Source organism: Ochotona curzoniae, unplaced genomic scaffold (assembly GCF_017591425.1).
Source record: "Ochotona curzoniae isolate NIBS_2020 unplaced genomic scaffold, NIBS_Ocur_1.0 contig_2599, whole genome shotgun sequence".
NCBI lineage: Eukaryota > Metazoa > Chordata > Mammalia > Lagomorpha > Ochotonidae > Ochotona > Ochotona curzoniae.
The window spans coordinates 6597108-6618453 of record NW_024465520.1 but is presented as its reverse complement, the minus strand read 5'-3'; the positions used below and the strand labels follow the sequence as shown (position 1 = coordinate 6618453).

At 39.0% G+C, this 21346-nt stretch overlaps 1 protein-coding gene across 3 annotated transcripts in view; it reads right to left on the bottom strand.

Annotated features, from left to right (window-relative positions):
• Positions 1-21346, bottom strand: part of RNF13 (ring finger protein 13) — a 76089-nt gene that overhangs the window by 31116 nt on the left and 23627 nt on the right. For all 3 annotated transcript variants that reach the window (XM_040974775.1, XM_040974774.1, XM_040974776.1), the window contains 2 exons: positions 15911-15991; positions 6650-6775 (listed from right to left, as the gene is read on the bottom strand). In XM_040974775.1, the coding sequence (XP_040830709.1) occupies positions 6650-6775; positions 15911-15991 (207 nt within the window). The remainder of the gene's footprint in view (positions 1-6649; positions 6776-15910; positions 15992-21346) is intronic.

The following is a 21346-nucleotide window of genomic DNA, read 5'->3' as shown; positions in this document are numbered from 1 at the left end:
TGACTCATATTCCAATCAAATCTTAATTACTTCTTATACTAACACAGCAAATGCTCCATTTCATTCCATCCACCACTAAAAATGGAGCTTTTAAAAGACTTCATGAAACAAAAAGGTGACATTCTGTACTTGGGATCAGCCTGCTAGAGATTTTCTTTTTTAAGATTTATCTTATTATTTTTATTGGAAAGGCAGATATACAGAGAGGAGAGACAGAGAGGAAGATCTTCCGTCCGATGATTCACTCCCTAAGTGAGCGCAACGGTCGATGCTATGCCGATCCGAAGCCAGGAGCCTCTTCCGGGTCTCCCACGTGGGTGCAGGGTCCCAAAGCTTTGGACCGTCCTCCACTGCTTTCCCAGGCCACAGGCGGGGAGCTGGATGGGAAGCGGGGCTGCCGGGATTAGAACCGGCGCCCATATGGGATCCCGGGTGTGCAAGGTGAGGACCTTAACCACTGCGCCACCGTGCCGGGCCCATTGCTAGGGATTTCACAAAATGATTCGGAGTCATGCTGCTCTTGAAAAAGCTGTGAGGCCAACATCAAGCTGTTGTCTGCAAAGATGGCATCCCACCTGAGAACCAACTTGAAACCCAGCTCCCTGCCAATGGCCTAGCAAGAGCAACAGAAGCAACCTAAGTGTGTGTGCATCTGCCTTCCACGTGGATGACCCAGATGAAACTCCTGGCTTTGGCCAGTTGCAGCCATCTGGGAAGTGAAGCAGCAGACAGAGGATCTCCATCTCTCTCTGTGCTAACTCCTCCTGTAACTCCTTCAAAGTAAACATAAAATCTTTTTAAAAAGCAGAAAAAGAATTGTAACACAGTGACAAGGAGAAATTGTCCGCCCAGTGGGACCCCATGACCATCTCGAGGACATTTCTGCCATTCTGCCTGCTGATGGTTTCTGGCGTTCTAAGCAGTGTACTGCTCAGTACAATGAACTGCATGCAATATAGGCTCTGTTCCCAACAAGCTAAAGTTAGAAAAGATTTACCCATAGATTTTTAGTCAAGCATCAAGAAAGAAGGGAAGAAGATAATATTATGACCCTATTCTATTGCTGGTAGCATTGCAGGCTAGTGCAGCCACCATGAATGTCAGTATGGAGAATACTCAGACAACTGAAAATTCGCCCACCGTATGACCTGGCAACCCCACTCCTGGGAATATATCCAAGGACCTGATAGATGAGAAAGCAGCATGCAGCATGCATCCCTGTATCCACCGCAGTTGCAAAAACATGGAAACAACCTAGATGCCCACCTACAGAGGACTGGATAAAGAAACTGTGGTTCATCTACTCTATGGAATACTACTCAGCTATTAAAAAGAACGAAAGTCTATCATTTGCATCCCAATGGGCTGAAATGTTGAGCAAATATGCTAAGGAAAATGAGCCAATCCCCAAAGGACAGATAGCATATGTTCACTCTAATATAAGACAAACCCGATCACAAAAACACTACAACCAAAAAAGGTGGGCCAATTTAAGCCTCCTGCTCAGAATGCTTCTAAGTCACTTTTCTCATTAAAAGATCTAGTCAAATAATTTATCATAAAATCAATGATGGTTTTTAACCTGAAATGGTCACCAAAAGCTAACTAATTATGTCACTAAAAATTACAGCATTGCCCAGAGACAAAACAATTATTTTGCTTTTATTCTAAAAAAACTACTTTTATTAGAGGATGGATACAGTTCTTGTAAGTGAGGGTGTGACTGTTTTCTAACTAGCTGAATGTAATCATTAGTTTTTCTTATAGCCTTCTCCCATACACCAGGGACACCAACTCTGAGCATGGAGTTTGCTACATTGCTTCAGAGCAAGAACGACCAAAAAGCTCAAATGTGCTTTTCTCAACAGGGGCTGAAAATGAAAACATTTTCATTTGGAACAAAACTCTCTACCCTCCAAGAATTGTTCACTGTATGTCTGCTGTTTTTAATGGCTAAGTCTGAGTCCAAAGTGGGATGATTAGTATGAGAAAGTCTGCTACTCGACTGCGACACAGACATTCTACCTCATGTATTTCAAAAGAAGAAATGAGAAAAGTATGTGTTTCTTTAATCATAGTAAGCATTCATCTTTAAAAAAAAAATCTATAGCACTACAAAAACCTGAAATACGAACCACCATTAATCATCTGAAATATCCTATTGGCATATGTACACATATAAGGCCCCTTTCTTGAATATAAACTTTAGGAGCTAGAGGAATTCTCATGCAAGATCACTTGGATTCCTTTTTTGATAGGAAAAATACCCTTAAATTTTTACAATGGCTATTAACACACCAGTATTACATACGGTACTAAATTAATCCCGCCTCAGTATTGGTTCCAGTGAGCTATATAAGGAATAAGGAAATAAGTTATTCTTCTCACCACTTTTTTTAAGTCACTGTATATAAACAAAATTTTGCAACTATGTAAATTAAGCAGTATTATCTACAGAAATATTTTTTGCAATTTTCAGAAAAAAATTGCACAAATTATTAAATTCCCTAATAACCTAATACAGACTGCACATAACCACTAATTTTGTCCTTACCAATTTACATTACCTTGATAGCTGATCCATAATTCTTACTCTTACAAATTTATGAAACTCCTATTCTATATATACACTGAGCAGGGCTGGCCTGCCCTTTGCAAGCCAAATTATACATTTTCCACATAACTCACTAAGTCACTAGATCACAGTGTGACTCAGTGGCCAAGCATTTCGGAAGAGCAGTCAGTGTCTGTCATCTCTCACTCTATTGAACTCCAACAGTGAAAAGTACAAGAGATGAACAGCTGACACCTACTGCATTATTTCTGTGTGTAGTAGGTATTAAGGATGATCTTTTTATTTAAAGAAAAAAAAACAATCTCTTTATTTGAAGTACAGTGAGGGAGAGGCTGAGGGAAGGAAGAGAGAGAGGGAGAGGAAGAGATTGCTCATCTGTTGGTTCTCTCCTGGAGACAGCTGCAACAGCTGGGGCTGGGCCAGACGGAAGCTACAAACTCCAGCCCAGTCTCCCACACGAGCAGCAGGAACTCCTACATCCTTCATCTACTGCCTCCCAAGCACACTACAAGGGAGCTAGATCAGAGCAGAAACAGCCTGGATTCTAACTGGCACGCTGATACAAAGATATGCAACCCAGCTACTCCAAGCAGCTGATTAACCCACTGTACCACCACACCGGTACTGTCATTGCTCAATGGGCATTTAACATTAATTATTTCATTTGCTCTGTACAACAATCCCATGATGTAGAGAACACCATAATTCCTATCTTACAGATTGAAAAGAACCAAAGCAAGAAGAGATAAAATAATATGACGAAGATAACAAAGCTAGAAAAATGATAAAGATGGGATTCAAACATATGCACTCTATCTCCAGACTCAATCAATTTAGTACAACTAAGGCGAATTCAGAAATCAGCGGGAATGACATAAGTAAGCAAGCTTTATCCTTAAACGGCCACATATATTCCACTGTGAATTGAGAACAAGTACAGCACTGCAGCTTTACGTGTGTGCCCACAGCCTTCTAGCAAGATGACGGCTGACTAAGACCGTCTGGTGAACATCTTCCCAGAGAGACACCAATTGTGCCTTCACACAAATTGATGGAAGCCAAGTAAAAGGTTGTAGTGTCTAGTTCTATGTAACAATAAGAAAAAATCCAAGGAATCAACACATTAGTGTTGACACCACAGGAAGAGCTGGGTTCAATCCCCAGCACCAACTCTGAAGAAAGCAGGAAGACAAGAGCCAAATACAAACAGTGCCTCACCTCTTACTCAGCAGTGGGAACATGAACTGAATCCGTATCAGGCAGGCCATGATAAAAAAGGAGGGGGAAAAAAGTGTCCTAGGAGTGGGCATTGTGGCACAGTGGTTTAAACTTCTCTTTAGGACACAAATATCCCATCTTGAACTGCCAGTTAATCACAGTCCAGATCTAGATATGGATATGACTCAAGTGCTTGGCTCCTGCCACCTAGTGGGCAAGCACCGCCATGTGAGTCAACTTGCAATGACCACAGGCTGTGAGTTCATCTCAGCAGCAGACAGACCATGGCAATATCTCACCCTTTTGCAATACTACCCTGGGTAAGCCAGAGGCACCGACATGAGCTAACATTTCAGGACTGGTGGCCAAAGGTCTGGGCATGTGGGCCATCCTCCTCTTCAGGGGAGGGCTGATGGAGACTAATCTTTATGACTGCTTCCTTGGTTCATTCTGGTCGGCACATACAGTGCGGATCTCAGGTCATCACTGAAGCAGTGATGGTAAACGCGCAGCAGATTTGTTGCAAAATTCAACTTTGAGAGCCACCTAGTGCTAAAGTGGTAGAAGTGTCCATACAGGCTCAAGGAAAGTAAGTGGAGTACTTAAACTTCCCAGGACAGGCACGGACAAAGCTAAATCCTAAGGACTGGAAAAACTAATTAATCCTTCAATGTTCAGATGCCCACTAGGGTCAAGAATTCTCAGGTGGGAGTGAGAGTTGGGCCTAGTGGCTGAGCCATCAGCTGGGACACCTCTGTACCTGGATTCCTGCTACAGCTCTAATCGCAGTTCCAGCTTTCTGCTAACAAACATCTTAGCTGGCAGGAGATGCACTGAGGGTTGAAGTGACTGGGTCCCTGCTACCCATGTGGGAGGCCTGAATTAAGCTCCTGGACCTCGGCGTCAGGCTAGGGTGGCTGAGGCCATAGAGGGCACACGTAGCAACCTTGCGGATGGGAACTCTGTGTGCGTGTGTATCTTTCCCTCCTGCACTCTCTGTTCCTCTCCCTCTCAAAGAAATAATAGCCAACTGCAGTAGATTTAAACTGACATTTTTTCAAGGGAAGACTCACAAATGAACAAGTACAAGAAACATGCTCAACGTCACTAATCATCAAGGACATACAAATCAAAAGTACAATTAGATATCACCTCAACCAGTTACATTAGCTCTTATCAAAAATACAAACGATAACAAGTACAGTAGGGAACTCTTGCACGTTGCTGGAAAAAAGTATGGAGCGTGCTCAAAATAAATAAATAAATAAAAATATAACGACCCTGTGATCCAGCAATCCCAGCACTGGGAATACATTCAAGGGCAATGAAATCAGCTAGTTAGGGAGACACCTGCTCCCCTGTGTTTACTCCTGCACTATTCACAATAAGCCAAGAACTGGAAGCAAGCAAAGTATCTACCAGCTGAAGAGAAAAGAAAATGTGATGCATGTAAGCAATGAAATATTATTCAGCCATAAAAGGGGAAATCTTGTCATCTGCAACAGCACGGATCTAACTAGAGGTCATTAGGACAACTACCACATGCTCTCACTCAGATGTGGAATAAAAAAAAGCTGATCTCACAAAAATTAAAATAGAAAGGTTGTCACCAGAAGTTGGTGAGAATATGAGGAGAGGTTGACTAAGAGGTACTAAATTATAGCCAGAGAGCAGAAGTTCTGTGATTCTGTGCAAAGTGGGGTGACCACAGGTGATGACAATGTATACTATATCTCTAAAAAGGAAAAAACCCACAAGAAAGGATTTTCAATGTTTCATCATGAAGAAACTCCGAATGTCTGAGGAGACGGGTGATTATGCCATGTGCGCATGCACAAGAACATCAAAGGTGTCCACAAACACGCACTTCTAAGTCAGATAAAATTACTTAAAATAAGAAACACTGCATATATGGCGGAGTACAGTGAGATTTTTTTAAACATTTTCCTAACATATGATTGGCTCAATTTAAATCTTTCTACATGCACATAATGATGTATTTTTAAATACTTCACATAAGTAAGCACATAGCTATTAACATAGTTTGATCTAATAAACCTTTATCAATCTCCTAATAATCACTAGGATTAAAGCAGATACATAAATATGATGAAAACTAAACAGTTAAAAAAAACTAAACAGTAAAAGTTCACAAATAAGTGATATTACAATGTGATAGAAGGCAATTAAAGAAATATTTGCAAAATTAAAAAGGTGATGTACTGATAATTTACTCTACCAAAGAGGGAATAGAATGAAAATTAAGGCATCCAAAGAAAGTGACATTTTCAGGCAACATGTAAATGACGAAACAGAGAAAGGTGGTACAGTTCATCCTGGACAGAGTTAACCATCTCCCCAAAACAGGTTACCAAAGGCTGTACTAAGTCAGAAATCACATAGCCTAATAGTGTACTAAACCTTGTAATCAACAAGATAAGCTTTAATTTATCGACAGCAAGAAATTACTTAAACATCATAATAATACTTTCTTCTAGCCAGATAAATCTATTATAGTTTAGTTCTGGATAAACGCCTGAAAATTCTGCACACAGTAGCTTATATAATAACTATTTACATCCTTACATGCTCCTTTTCAATCTTACTAAAATCATGAATGATAAAACAGATACAGCCTTGCACCTCTATGTCCACTAAAAGCTTCCAGAACGATTTGTTATCATTGTGTGAGATAAGTAAATCTGTTTTTCTTGCTTTCTTCATCTAATTTTCCTTTACTTTATTCTAATCCCTTCATTTTTAACCTGAATAATTGTGAAAACTGCCTTTAACATTTTTGAAACATGAGAGAACTTAAATTACTAATAACCAGCAAACAAAAATACAAAAAAGTACCTTTATATCAAAATTACAGTCAAATCTTCTAATCAACACAATAAACGCGCTGGACGAATTGTCCCTTAGTGGTGGAGGCCCTATGGGTTCACAGGCATTCTCCGGCTTGGAGTTTATCAAAAAACCCTGAAAGAGAATGGATAATAGTTGTCACTCCAATTTCATTTCACTCAATAAATCTTTTTATTTAATGAGTATTGCATTACATTAGATTATCCAACTGTAATTGTTTACAATCCCAGAATTCTAAAAACAGTATTTTATTTCAAAAGCATTTTGTTTTAAAAAGTAACTCCCATCTTAGTAATAACGTTTAAAACACATAAGTCAATTACCTCAAACACAACCACTGTTAACATGTGAATATATGCCATCCAACAATGTTTGACCTTTCTACATCAACATAATATCTTTAAAATTAACATCTAGTTTTTATCAAACAATGAGAATACACATAATAAATGCTTGTCTACAAATTTATTTCCAGAACGACTAGCCTGAGAATATAAAGACAGGTGTAACAAAGATGTTCACGACTATGTTGTTTTTAATAGCAACAACTGGAAAGCATGCGCACATCAGTAAGGCAGCTATTACATTCACACAGCACCAAGATAATACACCCATTCTAAACATGAGGCATAAATATATACATCACTTGAAAAGATATCTGTAACATAACTGTGAGCTGAAAAAAGCAAACAGTAAATTGTTTTCCCGGGAATACAAGACAGCCTGACATCAGAAAACATGTTAATGTAAAATGTTATACCAAGGCATTAAAAATTTTAAAACCAAATTATTATCTGAAGAGATATAAAAATAAAACCACATAGATGATCTAATTCATATAAGAGAAATAATAAGCAATTAAAGCTATTATGCAATGATGTAATATTATTTCAATATATTTGGGTTGGACACACCAACTGTCAAAATATGGCAATTCCTCTTGACTTAAATGACATTGGTTGTGATAGGGAAGGTTTTGGGAAAAGAATACAAGTCTCCTTCCTTTACTCATAGGATAGCTCTTCTTCTTAACCCCATAAAGGATAGGTTCTTCAGGGAAAAAGGAACTGTTGTCATCCTTCCACTAGAGTATCTATTTCTCTCTTCTTAAATTTACACACTGCTTTTTATTCTGGTCCCTCTGCACACAAAAATTTTGCTTTAATGCCAAGTCACAAACTGCAGTAAAGCTTTTTCAACATGCTTATAATACCAATGCATCGCAGGCCATAAAATATCAAGAAGGCATAAAGACAGTATGAACCATGGCCAAATTCCCCATGTCTAGATGACAACTTCATCATGAACGCCATCTGTCTGAAAGCCATTTAAACACACATCCCAATTTCAGAGATGCTAAAGTGTGTAGTAGTAACATGCATCTTAGAATCAATGAAACATGGTATGCACAGAAATCCAAATAAAAAAGGAAAACAGCACATTCACATGAAAAGTAAAACAATTGACGTAAACAGAATCATACATTATACTAAGTCCTCTTGCAGACGTTTTTTTCTCAGTTTATATTGCAAGACACATTCACACTGCTAAAATATGATTATCAAATCTTTCACTTTTTTCTCTCAGATATTCCATTGTGTGAATGCCTTTTTTAAACTATTGATGAGCACTTGGAAATCTTATAATTTGTGGTTATTGCAAATGATATCATTAACATATTCTAGAACAAGTGTTTTTGTGAACACAGGTACACATGTACTAAATATATACACAGATGTATAATCATATAATATCAGGTCAGAGTATCAAATTTAAATCAATATTGCCAAGTAGTTTACCAAAGTAGATTAGATTATCCTTTTATTGGAATAGCCAAATAACATTATCATAAAGCTCATAGTAAGTTTATTCATATTTGAGTGCTTCAAAAAAACAGAACTACAATATTTCAACATGTTATAGAACCAACTGCTTTTGCTGAGATCATTTAAAATGGTATTTCTTACAAAGAGCCTTAGATTTTCATTTCATTCCGATAGTACTTAATGGCAAGTGCTACACTGAGTAAATCAATAATATAATGACAGTACTTAAAAAAAACTGGAGGCAAGCATGGTGGCACAGCAAGCTAATGCTCTAATCTGTGGTACTAGCACCCAATATGGTGCTGGTTTGTATCCTGGTTGCTCCACTTTCCATCCAGTTCCCTGCTCCTGACCTGGAAAAAGAGAAGAAAATAGCCAAAGTCCTCGGAGACCTTCACCCAAACAGGAAATCCAGAAGAAACTCCTGACTCCCAGCTTTGAATCAGCTGTTTGCAGAAGCAACCAGTAGATGGAAGGCCTTCTCTCTCTCCCCCCGTTCTATAAGACTTCCCTTTCCAATAAAAATAAATATATTTTTAAAGTTGGAAGCAAGGCAGCAGAGGATCTTGTGTGGACCCCTGCTACCTGGAACAAGAAGCTCCTGGCACCTGGCTTTGGCCTTGACCCAGCCCAGCCATTGCACCAACTTTGGTAGTGAATCCAGAGGATGAAAGATCCCTCTCTTTCTCTGTTTCACTGTCTCTTTCTCTCCCTCTGTCTTTCCCTCTCCTCTTTCTAACTCATTCAAATAAATAAGCCTTAAAAAAAAAAAGGCTAAATGTGCAAGTGGGAAGTGGGGCAGAGTGGTAACTGGAATTGTCTTCTTAATGAAAACCTAACATTATGAGTTGATTATTAATAACTGTAGTAATAGCAAGCAGTTAACAAATCTCACATTTGTTAAAGCCATGGCCCTCAACACTGTGTGTCAGTACTATACCCTTAAATACACACATTTCAACTCATTTTGGCAATAATTCTACTAAGTAACCACGATTACCATCATCTCCATTTCATGGATAACATAAATTAAACGTCAGAAAGGTTAGGAAACAGGTCCAGGGCTAAACACAGCAGCCATGCAAGCCCAGATATCTGACTCCAGACCTGTGTATTCAAGAAGTACTCAGTACTACCCACCAAACTAACAAACACAATGAACAGCAAGAAGAGAAACACACACTTACAAAATCAAGCCAACATATGACTCCAAAGTTTGACACAAACAACTGAAATCATGATGTCAGTGGAGCCTCTGTCACAACTTTCACACTCAGGTATAGACCAAAAAGAGTTACACAACCAGAGTGCCTTAGTTTTCCTAATCTGAAACAGACTGTTTATTTCAACAACTTCCTAGAATATTAAACATACCATATAAGCACTGGTTCAATTCTGGCTGCTTCACTTCAATCTAGCTAGGAACATTTGTGGGACACAGCTGAAACAGCACTCAGGGCAGAAAATACCTTTATTAACATACATCAAAGAACACAGAAAAGAATACATTTAAATTCAAAATAAAATTTTCTTCCTCTCCCTTCAGTTTCTTATTTTCGTCTATGATGTCAGCTTGTTTCATTAGGTTGTGTAAGTCTGTGAAGTAACTTACGGAAATCTCTATTTCAAGTCACTTGACATTGTGGAAGCCAACTATCACGTAATCAGACCAAAGTGTAATAAAGGCAGATATTAGTTTTACAAAAGACTCTTTAATTCTTAAGATGCTGATGTGCATTCCACTGGTGATTGATGACGCCATTGGGTCAAACCCATAGGTGAAAAAAAACGATGCTTCTTTTCCCTATAACACACTGTCTCCTCAAATTTCAGATATGTGCCATTACAAAGCAAATCTTCTTAGCAACTATTGCATAATAATCTGGACCAAAACCCACAAGCAACATATCTGACATAAAAGCATTAGAGTTTGACTTCAGAGAGAAAGGTCAGGGAGTACCAGTCAGCACAAAAATGCACACGGCCAGGAGAAGCAGCTAATAATCATGAACACGTGAGCTTCATGGTTCTGTCTGAACAAAACAACTGTTGGCTTTGCATCTCCAGTCAGATGACTAGCTCCAAAGGGACAGTTAGTGCATGGAATAAGCTAGCCCTGAAAGTCTGCGTACTGACAAAGAGGCTGGTTGTTCTCCAATCTACTTTCTCCTGTCAGCAAAATAAATCCTGAAGCCATTGGATCTTTCTCCCTCAGCTTTTCTCCACATGGTCTTCCTGGCCAAGTGGAAAACAGATGATATAAAAGTAACTGCAGGCAGAAAAGTTCAGCTATTGGGTTCTTAAATGGGGCTTTTCATGCTCATTAAAGCAATGAACAGCCTGAGGAACATACTGTTCAACACATTCAATTGTTCAGTATCTCCAAGATACTTCCGCCATTTCCATCTCAGAACTTTTGGCTAATGCAACTTACACTTTACTAAATTCCAGGCCAATTACTGCTAAGAGTTAGAGATCAAGATTGTGTCCTTAAGAGACAGATCCCCTGGGGTGGGCACTGTGGTAACACAGTTGGTTTGGCTGCCGCCTGGGGCACCAGAATTCATAAGCATGACTTTTCAAGCCCTGGCTTTCTGCTGATATGCTTGGGAAGACAGCACACTACAGCCCTAGTGCTTGGACCCAGGCCGCTCCTGTGGGAGACTTGGATGGAGTTCAACTTAGCCAAGCCCAAACTGTTGTGACCATGTGGGCATGAACCAGTGGATGGACAGTATCTCTCATTCTCAATCTCTCTGTAATGTTCTGTCTTTCAAATAAAGAAACACATGTTTAAAGTATAGGATGGGGAGGACAAGATTCTTCCTGAAAAATTCTTCCGGGTCTCCCATGCCGGTGCAGGGTCCCAAGGCTTTGGGCCATCCTCAATTGCTTTCCCAGGTGACAAGCAGGGAGCTGAATGGGAAGCAGGACCACTGGGGTAGAATCGGCGCCCATATGGGATCCCGGCATGTAGGAGGTGAGAATTATGACCGCTAGGCTATCGCACCAGACCTGCTTAATCTTACTGATAATCAAACAAACACCAAACACCAAACAAACAATAAGACATCAAGTCACATCCATCAGGATAGTCAAAGTTTAATTCTCAGCGAAGATGTGACAAAACAGCAGCAATTGAGTTTAATTTTATTTATACAGGGAGGGGAAAAATATAAGGTTATAAAAGCAAATGCAAAAACCTTCTGGAAGGTCTAATGAAGACTCAGTGATGGATAATCACAGAAAAAGGAACTCACACACCAACCACAGCAGCCTTTCCACACGAATACCTTGAAAACAACACCTCAGGTAGGACTTGTTTCATACCATCAAAGTCTTGCTCAAGGAACGACTGGTTTATTTGTCTCCTGTTTGATCTGAGGTTAAAAAAGAACCTTAGCCCTTGGTGCACATCGAGCATATGGCAGCCCATCGGGCATCTGGTACCATAGCAGAGAATGGAGAACAGAACGTACTGGACAACTACCCCAGCCAAATGATGACAGCAAATGGAGACACTGAAGTAGGCCATGTCAGCCCATGGACACTGGAAGAGTTTGCTGATCCACCAATCAGTGAGAGTGACAGTTTTCATAGTTATCACATCCACCTGGGCAGAGCTCTTAGCGCATGCACCACATCGGGACCCTGGGTTGACACTTGGTGGTAGTTCCCATCCCCAGGTACTGGGAGGCTTGGTACAGCTTCTGCCCTTATCTCCTCCCTACCCCAGAAACGGGAAGAAGAAATAGAAAATCTGGGAACAATAATCGCACCCACTTTTGCCTAACCCTGGATCCTTCCCACCCTGATCAACTGTGTAAACATCATGTAAAATTTTAAAAAGAATAATTATAAAATAATAAAAAAAGACCCTAAGCATACTTAAGGTGACTTCTATAAGTAAGAAGTACAGAGGTAAAACACCCAAGTCTATTAGCACATTAACATATATTACATTATTTACAAGGTTTTCAAAGCATATAAATCCCCTTTTCACTTTTATATATTTATTTTAGTAACATAAAAAGATTTCATGTAGCTCATAGATAAAATTCTAGGAATACAATGATAGTTCCCTCCCTCTTCCTTTCTTAATTTTGATTTATTCTATAGTCATAGGCTTAAAGAGTTCCACAAGTAGAAAGCAGAAAGACTATTATCCAACAGGAATATAGATGAGGGAAGTGTTATTAATTTACATAGGTAAAGAGGAGAAAATGGTTTTTCTTACATATACTTCTTCTCTGGTTAAGAATTTTTAATTTTTTTTTTTTTTTTTACTTATTTTCCATCATACAGTTTTACAGGTATAGGGCTTGCTCTACTTTCCCTCTCTTCCCCATCCTCAGGGTCCCCTGCATTTTGCAATAATATACTCCTTCAGCTATAACCACACCTCCAACATTCTGCTCTACAGGTGTGTCATGACATTGTAGAAGTAGGCAACGGTGCAAACCCTCACATCTTGTTGTTAGGCTTATTAACTGTTTTATTGGGAGTCTTTGTTTCTCAGTACTCCAGTCTTCATCACACTGTTCATTTATGACAATATATGTGTGAGCTTATTTACATAAATATCTTGCTTTATATTTTGTATGAAGGTTATCTTGTATCAGAGGGAACATATGATATGTGTCCTTTTGAGATTGGCTTATTTCATTGTGCATAATATTGTCCAGTTGGGATCACTCTGTTTCATATGGTAGAATTTTACTCTTTTTAATGGCCGAGTTGTATTCCATAGAGCAGATGTATTACAGTTTCTTTATCCAACCCTCTTTCAATCGCAATCTAGGTTGCTTCCATGTCTTTACTGTTGTAGATTGTGCTGTTACAAATATAGAGGTGCAGGTTGCTTTCTCATATGTAAATTTCCCTTCTTTTGGATATACTCCGAGGAGTAGGATTGCTGGGAGACCATCTGGTAGGTCAATTTTCAATTGTCTGAGCACTCTGAATATTGTCTTCTGTAGTGGCTGCATTAGCCTACACTTCCACCGACAGTGACATAGGATACCTTCCCCCCTCATCCTTGCAAGCAGGTGTTATTCAAAGAATTCTGCATGTACGCCATTCTCATTACAGTTAAGTGGAACCTCTACATTGTCTTCCACAATGGTTGTAACATTGTATTTTTATTTGTATTTCCCTTATTGCTAGAGGACCCGAGCATTTTTCATTTCTATCAGCCAACTGAATCTGTTCTTTTGGAAAAAAAGCCTGTTCACTTCCTTCATCCATTTACTAATGAGTTTGTTTAATTGTAGTGTTTCTGGAGCTCTTTGTAAAGCCTGGATATTATTCCTCTAACCATTGTGTAATGTGCAAACATTTTCTCCCATTCTGTTTGTTGACTTTTCATGTTGTTGATTGTTTCCTTTGCTTTACAGAAGCTTCTTGGTTTGATGTAGTTCCATTTGTTTACTTTAACTTTGACTGCCTGTGTTTTTGGTGACCTTTCCAGGAAGTCTTCGCCTACACCTGTATCTAGCAGAGTGCTTCCTTAGCTTTCTTCTAATACTTTGATGGTTTCCGGGTATAGATAGAAGTCTTTTACTCATTTAGATTTGAACTTGTATACTGTGAAAGGTGGGAGTCTTATTTCTAACTTCTACATGCAGCTCCAATTGTTCCAACATTTGCTGAAGGGACCAACTTTTTCCCTGGGTTATTCTTCCATTCTCTTGTTGAAGATAAGTTGGCTCTTCTGGGAGTTGTATTCTGTGTCATTGGTCTTCCTCTCTGTTTCTGCACCAGTACCAGATTATTTTGATTACCACTGCCCTGTAATATGTCTTAAAATTTTTTATTCTTCAGAATTGTTTTGGATTTTTGTGGTCTCTTGTGTTTCGAGATGAACTTTTGAATCATTTTTTCTAGCTCTGACAAGAATGTTGTTAAATTGAGATCACATTTAATCTGTATATTACTTTCAGTAATACATTTTAATAATGTTGATTTTACCAATTCATGTTTACGTGTTTAACAATGAAAAGCAGTAATACAATGCAAAAAGTTTTAAAATAATTTTAAATTTTTAAAAAAAATTATGGGATGGCGTTATGGCAAAGTGAACTAGGCCACTATCTGTGATAACCTACACGCATTGTCTAAACAGGGTTGAATCACCACTGCTCTGTTTCCAATCCAGCTTTGCTATATGTTTCTATCAAAATAGCAAAATCTGGGCCCGTGGCGTGGCCTAGCGGCTAAAGTCCTCGCCTTGAATGTGCCCGGGATCCAATATGGGCACCAGTTCTAATCCCAGCAGCTCCACTTCCCATCCAGCTCCCTGCTTGTGGCCTGGGAAAGCAGTCAAAAATGGCCCAAAGCTTTGGGACCCTGCACCATGTGGGAGACCCGGAAGAAGTTCCTGGATCCTGGCTTAGGATCGGCATAGCATCGGCCGTTGTGGTCACTTGGGGAGTGAATCATCGGACGGAAGACCTTTCTCTCTGTCTCTCCTCCTCTCTCCATACTTTACTTTGCAATAAAAATAAACAAATCTTAAAAAAAAAGATTTATTTATTCGCATGAAAGGCACAAAGAAAGAGGGAAAGACAAAATTATCTTCCAGCCTCTATCTCACTCCCCAGATGGTCACAATAACTAGACCTGGGTCAGCCCCAAGCTAGGAACTTCACCTTGGTCTCCCTGCAGGGTGGCAGGGCCCAAGCCCTGGGGCCAAACTCTGCTACACTGCCAAGTGCACTAGCAGGAAGCCTGATTGGAAGCGAGGTAGCCAGTACTGAACCTGGTGTTCTGACACAGACGTCAGCATTACAAGTGGCAGCTTATTAAGCTTTTATGCCACAACACTAGCACGACAAAATTCTAAATGTGCACTCCACAAACATAATCTTAAATTTTGAAAGGCATCCTATAGGAAACATTCCTTACAGTACTGTTCACAACAGTAAAAAGCGGACAATGTGAATAGCTGTGTAAAAACTGCTCAAAATCTGTAGTATTCCATGCTACTGTAAACATTATGCAATGAATAAAAATAATAATAGAGATCTTTGCCATTTCAACATGAAAAACTAATATAGATACACAATTAAAAGTCAGGTAACCAAGTAGCATGTTAGTGTTATGGTCTCCCTGCATATGCAAGTGTTCACATAATATATATACGTAAGTAAACACCTACAAACACAGTCACATGCACACTACACATAACCTAGGAAACAGTTCTGAAATATATACTAAAATGTTAACTGTGGCTAATTCACAAGATAGAAATCCCAGGTGATTTTTTCTTATTTTCTATCTTCTGAAGAGTCTGTACCTTTAGAAATGGCAACACATGGACTTTACAATAGTAAACTGTAAGAAAGGTTTTCACTTGTTAATCAAGATGACCTAAAACTTAGGGAATACCTTGTGACTTTGTCATGGATCATTATTTTCTTACCTTTAAACCTTCCGTTGGAAGTCTATAACCAAATCTTGCTGGGAGATCATCAAATGTCTGAGATGCATTTTCAGAACTATACTAAATAGAAAATTGAAAAGAACCAAGTTAAAAGCCATTTTACACATAACACTAAAGACAATTCTTAAAAGTATACAAAATTCCACCTTTATATTCTTATTTACTATCAGCGTATAACAAAATGAAAACCGAAGCTATGCATCCAATAAAGCAGCAAGGAATATAAACAAGGGACAACATATACAACTGCGGGAATCTGACCCTGGTTTCATAGATTATATTTGAGCAACAATAATTCTACAACATCAAAAAAAAACCTAATGTTTTCTGACTTTTCCTTCAGACAATTCCTTAAGGAATTTTCTAAACAAATCATTGCCTGGTAAGACAATTCAATTTTTTTTTTCTCTATGTTATAAGAGTCTCATATAATTGAAGAGATGTATAAATTTCCTGCTCAAGTCATAAATAATGTTCCCAAAGGGAAAAGAAACAGCATCAAATTATACTCTTAGCCATTATCAGTTTTGAGATAATGTGAATCTTTTTACCCAGAGCTGAAAAAAGGAATCACTAATCTCCATGAAATCAATATATAAATACTGGTGTGGAATAGTAGGTAACAATGCTGTCTGCTATGCCAGCATGCCATGTGGGAGTTGGTTTGTGTTCTGACAAGCCGACTCCCTGCTAACGGCCTAGGAAAAGCAGCACCAGATGGTCCACGTAATTCAGCCTCCGCTGCTCCTGGTTCTGGCCTGGCCCAGCTCTGGACACTGCAAACCGCGTTGAGAATACTGCAGAAGAGAATCAGCGGACAGAAGATCACTCTGTCTCTCCTCTAAGCATAAATCTGCCTTTCCAACACAAATAAATAAATTTGTACTTAGAGGAAGATGAACGCTTAATCAACATTCTGCCTTTCATAACAGAGTTTTCATCAATCCTCCACTAAAACAAATCAAAAATATGTTCTATGTATTAGAAGATAACAGGAAAGATATAATTGTGGCTTTTGTTGCATCATTTAATTAGAATATTCGGTCTAGGAAGGTAAACAGAACCAAGCATAGAAAGTAACTTTGAGACCAAGTAAAAAAGTTTAAAAAGATGTTCACAACTTACAGACCATAAATAGAAAACATCTGTTTGTGAGAACAAGTAAAAAAGTTGAAACCAAGCAAGAATATTTTAAATGGGACCACACAAGCTCCAGAACAGCTAAAGTGATCCTGAAAAAGAATGGTCAGGCAAGAGGAATCACAATACTTGATTTCAAAGCATACTACAAAATTATAATTAAAATGAATATGGTTCTGATATAAAAACTGATACACAGATCAATGGAACAAAACAGTCCAGAAATTAAATCACTTAAATACAGCCAATTGATTTTTGTCAAAAGTGCTTAGACAATACAGTGAAAAAGAGATAATCTCTTCAAGAAATGGTGCCGGCAAGGCTGGAGATGTACACACACACACAGAGATGAAATTAGATCCATACTATCACCACATATAAAAATCAACTCCTCAAAACCCCCAAAGCACAGGCAACAAAACCAAAACTAAACAAACATCCCAAAATCTGCTAAGTTCAGCAAAATTAAACTTCAACACTATAAACTGCTGAATGCTAAAATGAAACTAGACACGAGATAGCTGAATAGTACCCTATAGCCATTTTAAGGTTATAGCAGCCGGATCTGTGCATAAATTAAAATTGAAATGTCAATGAAGTAGTCACAGGATGTGGTTAATAACTTGCATTTTTTTAACATATTTGTTACTCAATACCATGTCAATTAACTCCATAATGTTGTAAATTGATGTTGATGTTATGTTGTGGTTTTTAATTGATTGGGATGATATTCTGCCAGCTCTACTTTCAGACCAGAGATGGTCTCCCCAAGAAACCATTAAATTTATCTGGGCAATAAGATGCTGGACTCTATGCTTGCAATGAAAGAATCTTGACTGAATTTGAACTGCAATATGGCAACAAAGTGGAGCAATCCACCATGGGAGGAGGGGTTGGGGAGGGAATGGGGGAATCCCATAGCCTATCAGACAGTGTCACATAATGCAATGTATTCGATAAAAAAAAAAATCAGAAGATTCTGCACAGCAAAGGAAATGTTCAACAGAGCAAAGAATATAACAAAGGATTAACATCCCAGGTATACCAGCAACTTGGAAAAAAACAACTATAGGGCCCAGCATGGTAGCCTAGTGGCTAAAGTCCTTGTCTTGCACATGCCAGGATCCCATATGGGTGCTGGTTCTAATCCCAGTAGCCCTGCTTGCAATCCAGTTCCCTCTTGTAGCCTGGAAAAGCAGTTCAGGACAGCCCAAAGCCTTAGGATTCTGCACCCTTGTGGGAGACCCAGAAGAAGCTCCTGGCTCCTGGCTTCAGATTGGTTCAGTTCTGGCCGTTGCAGCTGCTTGGGGAGTGAATCAAAGGACAGAAGATCTTCATCTCTGTCTCTCTTTCTCTGTATATATTGGACTTTCCAAAAAAATAAAATAAATATTTTTTAAAAGCCAATAATAATAAATGAACAAAGGAATTCAATATACAATTATCAAAAAAGAAATGCTAAGAAATAACAATAATATGAAAAAATACTTTACATCACTAGCCATCAGTGAAACGCAAATAAAAACCACAGTGCGACAGGGTGTTTTACACCTCTAACAAATCAATAGTACAAAAGATATAATACTATAATCTTAATGATCTGTGATTACATTACACTCTACTGTACAGGAGTGAAATGGTCATTTTTCTATCCAGTTACTGTTTATAGCCACTATCTGTATTCCAACTGAATTAAGGTCTTTCTGTTTAAAAAGAAAAGAGGGAAAAAAAGAACATAAAAGAAAAAAAAGGTGGCACTAGTGTTATGGCATAGTAAGCTAAGCTTCCACCTCCAGTGCCACTCTCCCATTTGGGAAGTGGGTCAAGACCCAGGTGCTCCACTTCTCATCTAGCTCTCTCTGCATATGGCCTAGGAAAGCAAAGGAGCATGGATCAAGGCCTTCACCCCTAGAACACATGTGGGAGACCTGGAACAAGTTCCAGACTACTGTGTTCCGAGAAGCTCACTTCTGGCCGCTGCTGGCATTTGGAGGAGTGAATCACTAGATGGAAGCCCTTCCGGCCCTCTTCCTCCTCTCTCTAACTGCTCTTCAATAAATAAAATAAATCTTTAAGAAAAAATAAAAAGAGCAAGACTTACATAAAACTCATAACACTGAAAAGGATAGAAGGACCAGGTAAACTTTAAATAAATATTCACACAACACTGATTTGGCTAAACATCCAGATAGCATTTCATTCCTAAATCAAATATCCACGGATGAATCTGTCAGGCCTCCTACGCCATCCATGAGATGTGCACAGAAACACCTTTGCAGTTTACCAGCAAATAACGGCCTAGATGCCTTGTATGTCTCCCATAGAGGTAGCATGTGTTGGATCAGATCACCTTCCACTTGTCAAGGCCCCTTGACTCACCCTTAGTTCAGGTGCTGCCAAGCATATCTTCCACAAAGCAAGACGAGGCAGCACAGAGAGAAACAGCTAGGCAAGAGAGAGTTCAACTAATATGGTTCTTGCATATCATTAAAATCACATCAGGAGTGTCAACATACACATCTTTCGCCTTCGCTTGTTCTTTGTTTGTTTTTAAGGTCTTTTTATTTTTTATTTTAAAGTCAGAATCAGAGAAAGAGATAAAACGATCTTGCCTTCAATGGCTCACCCCCAAATGGCCCAATGATCAGAGCTGAGTCAGTCTGAAGCTGAGAGCCAGCAGCCTCTTTCAGGTATCTCATCGATATATTGCAGAGCTCCAATGCTTTTGGCCATGCTCTCCCAGTCCACAAGCAGGAAAGTGGATCAGAAGTTGAGCCAGCAGGACTAGAAATAAGGCCTATAGGCAATGCTGGCACTCCAGGTGGAGGATTAACTTGCTAAGCCACCACCCCCAGCCCTTCCCTGCACCTTTGTTTCTTATTATTTACTTTGAATTAATCCAGTAAAGTAAAGTTTAGGCATCTGAGTTGGGCCACTGAATGAAACCATTGTCTTGTCCGGGATTATCAGTCCAACAGGCCTCCTACTATAAGATACTACAAAATGTTTACAGAAAAACAGAAAAGTTAAGTTTATTCTTTGCAAAACTTGAAATGCATGCATAAAGGTATTTTCAAAATGTTCATATAAATACATACCATGAAAATTGTATAGATTTTAACTATTTCTACAGATATTAACTTATTTTTTAATTCCACTTTTGCACATTCTGAGGTATCCCCTTTACATGGTGACCACTTCAGGGTCCCTATACGTGCAACAATAATTCACATTTGAAGAGTGCTTAGTAACTTACAAAATCATTTAAAATCCATGATCACAAATCACCTTTGATTTCGTTCAGTACGATCAGCTCTATGTTGAATGTGAGAAAGTCATTAAATTGTTATAAAGACGTCCCTATAAAATAATCTAATCTACATCAATAGAGACAGAGCAAAAAATTCACATTTTATGTAAATGTGCACTAACACTACTTTCTTAAACAGTACTTTCTTAAACTGGGATTTTTAATTCAGAAAATGGAAGCTCTATAAATGTATATTCCTTTAGCATTTTTTGCTTACTGAAGAATTACATTTTTATGCTGAACATTGGAGAAATAAAATACCTAGCTTGAACAATGGTACTTCTAACTCAGACCGGATGTCAAGTGTGTGCTGAGATCCCTTTTGGAACTACCGTTTTTCCATAAGAGCAAACAAGGATGTGGCATACCGCAGCAGCAGCAACTCCTCCTGCAAACACCACCTCACAAATAGGCTGCACTTCACCTCCTCAGCATGGGAGAAGTGGAGGGTAGGCGTGGGTAGAGGCAACACACAATACTCAGAAAAATAAAGCCTCAAGTGTCGGGGCAATAGCGTAGTGGTTAACGTCCACAACTTGCACGTGCCGGGAACCCATATGGGTACAAGTTCATATCCCAGATGCACTTCCCATCCAGCTCCCTGCTTGTAGCCTGGGAAAGCAGTCCAGGACGGCCCAAGGCCTTGGGACCCTGCACCCATGTGGGAGAACCGGAAGAGGCTTGGCTCCAGCCGTTGAGGTCACTTGGGGAGTGAACCATCAGATGGAAGATCTTCTTCCCCTCTGTCTCTCCTCCTCTATGTATATCTGACTTTGTAATAAAAATGCATAAATCAGCAGGAAGAAAAACATAAATTTACGAGGCCATGAAGTTAAACATGCTACTAGATACCATAGTCTCCATTACACAGATACTATACAAAACAAAATCAACAACAGGAAGAAAAAAGACATTAACAAACATCATGAAGTTAAATCATATGCTACTGAATGGCTAACATGTCA